Below are 8,191 nucleotides of genomic sequence, written 5' to 3'. Positions count from 1 at the left end.
GGGCAGTCTCAACTGGTGGACAAGACATAGTTGCTGGAGAGAGGTATTTAAGACGTATTTAACATCTGTCAAAATCCCAAAGTCAGCAATGACTGGTCAAGAAATATTTTTGGAGTGAATTCCCTCAACATAATGAATGATATAAAGCCTCATGATTCCTGCTAATTATAATAGAAGCATTTGATGTGATATTATAGTTTACTTTCAGAAATGGCACTGTTCATAATACAGTGGGAATAGGACACTTTAAAATTAATATTGACAAATAATACTGAGGGTTCTATAATACTAAAAAAACACACATTTCAGAAAGTCAAACATAATTCTCATATTCTTCTCATAGGAGAATCAATGCAATTGAAAGTCCAAATTAGTTGGCGGTAATTTTCATGCCGTATTACTGGATGCGGGGGAAAAAAATCTTAATTTATTCAACTTTCTCCCTATGTACTTAATATAATCATTTAATTCTGGTTTATGGTTATATGGGTGGCAATCCTAAAAACACTGACCAAAAACAAGAAAAATATACAGGAAATGCTAGACACTCGTATCCACAAAAACCTTTGTTTGAGCAATGAACTATTTTAACGTGAACCATAGCTGTACAGAACTTAATTAGTAATAATTTATCATCTAACTATATATAGGAAACTGCTGTTGAATCCTGATTTGTTGTGTCTAAATGGTTTTGTCAGGGATGCAAAAGAATGTGAGTATAGAATATATTAGAATATCTAAGTCAAACTGCCTTTGCATGGTAGCACAGAGTGTAGGATTGGATTCCCAGTAATATAGGAAGCCCCTTTCATATTTGTTGAAGCAATAAGCAATATCTCCTTTAAAATTAAGGAAAAAAGGCTGTACAGATAAATATTAGAATTGAAAGTACTTTGCATTATTTTGTGTCTAAGTCACCATCAGATTATCCGCTTTGGATTCATCAGATTTTTTTTTCCAAGCCAAACTGTATCCAGCTTTATTAAAGATACTTTTCATAAACAATCATGGTATTTCAGGCAGGACATGAGCAGCCGATCGTTAACAGTATACAACAACTTTCAAACTCCCTTCTTCAATGGACTACCAAAATCAGAAAGCCACTAAAAAACCCAACGAAGTCTTCATGTGATGCTCTGAAGAGGGAAAGTTTAGAGTGAGGGTTGACAGTTCACATGTAGCATGTTGTTTAACAACTTTTCATAAGCTGACCCTGACTTTCAGGAAATGAAATGAAAATGGCAGATTTATCAATCTGAAGATCCACAAGCTAAAAAAAGGAACTCTTTTGAGAGATGCTATCTCAGTGGTGACCCTGTAAAGTGCAGATTGCCTGACATACTGGGAGCCATTTCATGGGGTCAGGTTCCAACAGGTCTCTGGGTTTAAGGGAATCAAGTTTATGTTGAAGGCAGAAAGGGAGAAGAGGACCTAAAAAAATGAATTTTAGTTTTTCCACACCACCAAGGTGGCTCCTGTGTGTCAACATCAAGGAATTCCTCCTCCTGGGAGCCAAGAGGAAGTTTCTCAAAACTAGAAGGGAAAGATGTTTTTCCCCGTGTTACCAATCTCGCTTCTGAGATATTCTATTAGTGACATGTGCCCTTCCCCCCAAAACAACAATGAAGTGTTCTGTGTGCTAACAACATAGCTTAAAAAAAAAGTAAAACAAAATTCTGCATTTTTATAAAACTTGATAAAAAATAGTATTTCAAACTGTACAGTCACCAGAAGTACACAGTTATCAAAAATGCACGCACTTCACTTGGCATCTCCTGCCCCTTCAGCTTTCTGTGCCTGGTCTGTTTTGGCATCTCCGTTTTCTGCAGGGTTATTTCCATCCTTGCCAGCATCAGCTTTCCCCTTTTTCCCTTTGGGTACCTTCTCTCCTTTCTTTGCAGAGGCCTTTTTAGGCTTGGGCTCTGGCTTTGGAGGAGCAGGTTTAGCAGATAACTTTGCAGCTCTTCTCTGTGGCTCATCCTTCACCTTGGCTTTATCTCCTTTAGCATCCCCTTCAGCCTTTCTCTTGGGCATGGTGGTGACAGCGTTGGGACATAAGCGCTGGACGTGGGGATGCAGCGGCTTTGGCCAGTCCGGGCCTCTTCTTCACACTGCTCTCATCAGATTTTTTAAATGCTCAACAATAATCATAAATAATGTTTATTGTGGCATGATTTTAAGTGTTCTCTATGTATTATTGCCATCATCATAACAATCCTATATGGCATTAACTCATCTGGAGTCATATGGCTTCTTAATGGTGAAGTCAAGATTTGGATTCAAAGAGACTTGTTTCAGAAGGCACTTCCTCTACCTTATTTTGCTTCTCAATAAAACAAGTAAGTAAGAAATCTTAGATGTCAGGGCTTATCAAAGGAGGAATTAGAAAAATATCTTTAGCAAATAAAAGGAAAACTATAATTCTTATTTTGTCACTTTGAGAAAACTAATTACCTCTTTAAACAATTGTAATTATCTTTCTAAGTAAGCTGATATGACATCTTCTAAGAACATGGCAGATGTATTCTCTCACATTTAGATCATCTAATTTTATTCTGAGAGTAAATTCAATGACACAAATTCGGTAATAGAAGCATCCTTAGGGCCAAACGGGCCATCCAGGGATTCTGACATCTACTTGTTGCTCAGAGAATGCCTTCTGACACTGTCTGATGGGTTAAGCAATATTTCTAAGATGGTGAGTAGCTGGAGAGCATGGATAGAATCATGCTCATTTATGTATCTACAGGAGCAAGTCCAGTGCTTGGGTCAATGTCTTTGATGCCATGTGGTAGACACTGTAGTGTTTTGGAGGTTAATCTCAAGGATTTGATGTAATAACAAAGGTATTAAGCTAAGGACCTTAAAATTCCCAAATTCTGTAGAGTTCTTCACAAAGAACAATAGCCAAATCAGAACAAAATAGTACTGTATTTAGGGCCTTGCACACCCCTAATAATTCTTCATGAAGGAGCTATTGATTATTGCCAAATTGTAAAACAAAAACCTTCTGCTTCCTTTTCCTATGTACATATATAATTAGGACTCCTTCTCCCTTGATTCCTCCTCTCTAGAATTTTCCCCTCACTTCCCAGCAACTGGCTGCCCCTAATTCTATCCTGTGGCTCTTTTGGCAGGAAAATTAAGTTTTTTAATTAAAGTTTTGGCTCTTCCAAATAGTGCCAACATTAGCCTGTTCCTCAGCCTGAAGTCTGTAAAAAAGGGACATTTACCCCATGTTGCCCTTCTTTATATGATTGTTCACCCTCCTTCAGAATCTGTTTCTGCTCATTTTCAAATCTCTGCAGTTCATTGTGTGTGTGTGTGTGTGTGTGTGTGTGCACGCATTGCATGTTTTTCAGAATTTACAACTTCATCTATAGGTATATTAGGTTCAGGAGAAGCCTACTCAACCATAGCATGATTGGAAGTCCTAATTAAATTACAAATAATGAAAATAAATAAAAAGTACATAAATAAATAACAAATAATGCCTGCTAGATCTTCTCTACATATACAAATGATAACCAACACTACCAGGAAATGCATATTTTTTTAATCAAAGGCATAAGCAATCATTCCTAATGGAGCTCAAATGAAGATAAACTAATTTTAGTGCTTTGATCAACAAAATCTATGTAATTTCTTTTTTTTAAGACTTTATTTACCTATTAGAGAGAGAGAGAGAGAGCACACAAGAGGGGGAGGGTGGGGACAGAGGGAGAGGGAGAAGCAGACTCCCTGAGACTCCTCACTGGGCAGGGAGCCTCACAGGGGGCTGGATTCTGGACCCTGAGATCATGACTTGAGCTGAGGGCAGATGCATAACCAACTGAGTCACTCAGGGATCCCCTATATAATTTCTTAATTTCCTATAAATATTGGTAGACTGATCACCTGTAAATTTCCTGAAAAGAGGTACATTTCTATTTACCACTGTCTACCATATCTATCATAATGCCAGGTACATAACTGCTATTTAATAAATACTTGTATAAGAGAAGAAAATGATTAATAAATATTATAAAAGATCTGAACAAGGTAATAAAGAAAATCTGAGACATATCTCACTATTAAATCTCAATTGAGTGCACATCAGTAAATCATACAATAACATTCATACTTCATTCTGGATCTCTATAAAAAAAAAAAAAAAGAAAATTTACCAACCCAGTCAGGGGAAGTTGAAAAAGCAGAAGCCTACAGGATAACCCCGGTGAATATAAGATGAAGATAGCAGTAGGATTTCTTAAAGAAGTTGAATTAAAAAAACAAAGACCTATACCCTCCTGAGAAAAGGAAAAGAGAAACTAATGGGCTGGTAATTTGAAGATATCTAACTTGGTAGAGAATGAAAGAAAAGGGCAGCAGAAACCTGCAGAGCTCTCTTCTTGACCCTCGGCACTTTTAATTTCCTAGAGAGGGCTCCCCACTCCCACACTGTTGTTTTGGATAATAAAAGGCCTCTATGTGGTGGATATGAGTCATACCTCTTAGAGGAAGTCAGGCAGCAATCAGGCTTCAGTGGGCCCAGCAAGCTTTCCAGGCCACATGTGCAAGAATTTGGAGAAAAGTTATCCAATTCCTATCCAGAATAAAAGCACTAGCTTCTCTCACTTTTTAAGTCATGTCAAAGTAACAAGGCAGCTGCAGTGTCCATCTGCTCTTTGGGTTCTAAAACCAAAGTCAGTTACCAGAAAGGGAGGGAAATGTTTCTGCAGCAGCAAGCAGGACTCAGTGGTGATTGTGCCCTAACTGGTTGCAGAGGTGGAGGAAGGTTGTAATCCTCACAAGCAAATTTTGAAACCCTTGGCACAATGACCAAAATGGAAAGCTTAGCAGAAACACCCCAAAGAGAAACTATAGTCCTCTCACATGAAAGTCAAGAAAAAAATCCCAAACTTACTAGAGCCAGGATGTTAGCATTTAAGTGCTGCCGACATAGAGGCACTATCTTCCCAGAAGGATAACTGGATGATTACTACAGCGAGTCTGGCCAGCTCACTTCCTGTCTTAAGCACAAGATTTTTCTCTGAAAAAGAGGAGGCCCAGGAAGATAATCCATTAAATCGTTTTAAGCTATGAAAAATTCGTATTCTAAAAAATGATGGAGAAGCAAAAGACACAGTGCAATATTGTCCTTGCACTCCTCTATATGTTAAAGAAACATATATTTAGCACTGATTTTCAAGACATTTTATATCAGGCAATGTGGAAAGTGATCTTCATAAGATGGGAAACAAATAAAGTAAGCCCTGTCATATTCACAGTTTATAGTTTTGAGAGAGTTTGAGAGAAAATTCTAGAGTTCTAGAGACATCCAGAGGATTCCCCTCAAGCATTCAGCAAAGTATTATCATATATGTGAGAAAATTATCCAATATTAAGGAAAGAAATGGTACTAACAACAGGCCACAAATATTGCCTGTTCAACCAGCCTCATGTGAGAAAATCTCATAATCCATGGGACATTTAGTATAGTACTCATACAAGTCTAATTTCTATAGTGGGGTATAATTAGCCCTGGATTAATTCTGCTCTAGTCATACCAAACATTCTAAAAAGCAAGATCTAAAAACATCAATTTGCATGAAATTAACTGGATCTCTGAATGAAGTTTGAGAATATTTGTAGCAACATAAACATACCCATCATAAGAAAAGGTAAAATTTACAGTCTCAGGCATCCAATGAGAAATTACCAAGCAGTCAGAGAAGCAGAGAATATAACCTATAATGAGAAAAATCGAACAAAATAGACCCAAAATTGACACATATGTTATAATGAGCAGAAAAGGCAGGAAAATAGTTACTATAGCCATATCTCTTATATTTAGAGAATGTAGAGAAAATATTGAGTGGGATAAACAAGTTATATGAGAATACCCAAATTAAACTTTAGAAATGAAAGGCAGATTAGACACTATGGAAGAGAAGATTTGTAAATTTGAAGATATATCAATAGAAACTACCCCAAAAAAACACATAGGAAACACACACGCACAAGTAAATCGAGTATCAGCAGGCAGTAAGCTGTAGTCAACTTTAAGAAGTCAAACACATAATTGGAGTCTCCAAAAAAAAAAAAAAAGGAAGGGGTTGGTCATGATAGAGAAACAATTAAAAAGTAATGGCTGAGTTTTTTTCGAAATTTAATAAAAACCATATATCTTGGATTCAAAAAGCTCAATAAACCTATGCTTAAGAAACATGAAGGAAATCACAGAAAACACATTGTAAGCATAATTATAGTGACTAGTAGTAAAGAAAAGCATAAAAGCAGTCAGAGAGAAGAGAAATGTTATATATAAAAGAACAAGGCAGTTCTTGCTAGAAACTTTACAAGTGAGAAGACAGAGGAACAATATGTCTAAAGTACTAGAATTCTCTATTCAATGAAAACATCTTGCAAAATGACAGACAAAAGCTCCTCTAGACATACAAAAGTTGAAATAATTTATCACCAACAAAGCTGTTTCATGGAAAATGTTAAAGGAAACCCTTCAGTTAGAAAGAAAAAAAAAATACCAGTTGAAAATACATGAAGAAATAAAGATCACAATAAATGGTCACTACATAGAAAAATATAATTTTTTTCTTAGTACTTAAATCTTTTAAAAAGAAAATTGAATATTTACATAAAAATAATAATAATTTGATATGAAGTTTATAACATTTAGAAGTGAGATGTATGGCAGTAAAATTACAAATGCCAAAAGTGAAGAAGTGAAAGTTTGTTTTAATTTTCTTATCATATACATAAAGTATAATGTCTCTCAAAGGTAGACTGTAATAAGTTAAAGATGTATACTGTAGAGAGAGTGACAAAACATGAGGGATTTCTAACTCTGGGAAATGAACAAGGGGTAGTGGAAGGGGAGGTAGGCAGAGGGGTGGGGTGACTGGGTGTTGGGCACTGAGGGGGAGACACTTGATGGGATGAGCACTGGGTGTTATACTGTATGTTGGCAAATCAAACTCCAATAAAAAATATACAAAAAAAAAAAGAACAACATGGAGGATTAAAAAAAATAAAAAGAAATAAACCCTGAAGCAATAACTAAAACAACAAAACAAAAATTGTCTCTAAAGAGATAAACAAAGAGACAAAATAGGATTATAAAAAGTATTCAATTAACCCAGAAAATTTTTTTAAAGAGGAAAATGAGGAGCAAAGAATGTGACAAATAGAAAATAAGTATCAAGATGGTAGATTTAAAGCTAACCATATAAATTAAACACATTGCAACAAATAATCTAAGCACCCAGTTAAAAGATACAGATTGTCAGATTAAAATCCGAAAGCAAGATCTAACTCCATGTCACCTTCAAGAAAGACACTGAAATAGAAAGATAAAAGTCTGTTAAAATTCAAAGAATAGGAAAAGATATACCACAGTAACATTAGTCAAATGAAACTGGAATGACTACTTAGTATCAGCGAAAGTAAATTTTATAGGAGATAATATTACCAGGGATTTTTTATAAAGTCATTTCCTAATGATAAATGTGTGGATTCATCAAAAGAACATAACAACATTTTGGTGCATAACAAAAGAGCTTCAAAATACATTAAGCAAAACAGAAGTACAAGAAATGAACATATCCACAATTACAGTCAAATATTGCAATACCCTCTGTCAATAATTTATAGGACAATTAAACAGAAAGTGAGCAAAAAGATATGACATAAAAAAACACTAATCAAACAATGTCATAAAATTAACATTTGTAGAACTCTCCAAGCAACTTTACAAGATTGCCCTTTTTTTTCAAGTACACATAGATCGACCATATTCTAGACCATAATGAAACTATCAATAAATTTGAAAAGATTCAAGAACCCAAAGTAGTTTTTTGACCATAACAAGACTAAATTCAAAATTAACAGTGGAAATATTTTTGGAAAACCCAAGGAATTTGGAAAAGCCAAGAAATTTGGAAATTAAATTCTAAAATTACATGAGTTAAAAAAAAACATTTAAAAGAGAATTTAGAAAGTATTGTGAACCAAGTGAATGTATGAACACAACGTATCAAAATTTGAGGATTCCACTAAGCAGTAAATTAGAGGAAATTTTATAGAACTGATCATCTATAACAGAAAAAAAAGTAATGTCTCAAATCAGTGGTCTCAGGATCAACTTTAAGGTATTAGAACAAGAAGAGCACAAAGTAAGCAAAAATAATAA

The 8,191-nt window shown here is 35.1% G+C and overlaps 1 protein-coding gene across 1 annotated transcript; it reads right to left on the bottom strand.

Annotated features, from left to right (window-relative positions):
* Positions 1-1,761: 1,761 nt before the first annotated feature.
* LOC129498831 (non-histone chromosomal protein HMG-17-like) lies at positions 1,762-2,034 on the bottom strand. The gene has a single exon (XM_055308386.1). The coding sequence runs from the start codon at positions 2,032-2,034 to the stop codon at positions 1,762-1,764; it is 273 nt and encodes a 90-aa protein (XP_055164361.1).
* Positions 2,035-8,191: the final 6,157 nt, after the last annotated feature.

The sequence above is a fragment of the Nyctereutes procyonoides genome, unplaced genomic scaffold (assembly GCF_905146905.1).
Source record: "Nyctereutes procyonoides isolate TBG_1078 unplaced genomic scaffold, NYPRO_anot_genome, whole genome shotgun sequence".
NCBI classification, from domain to species: domain Eukaryota; kingdom Metazoa; phylum Chordata; class Mammalia; order Carnivora; family Canidae; genus Nyctereutes; species Nyctereutes procyonoides.
Note: the sequence above shows the minus strand (reverse complement) of the source record. Positions and strands in the feature narration are given on the sequence as shown.

Bases quoted from the DNA above. Each gene is read 5' to 3' on its own strand.
- LOC129498831 (XM_055308386.1), bottom strand. From the start codon at position 2,034: ATGCCCAAGAGAAAGGCTGAAGGGGATGCTAAAGGAGATAAAGCCAAG.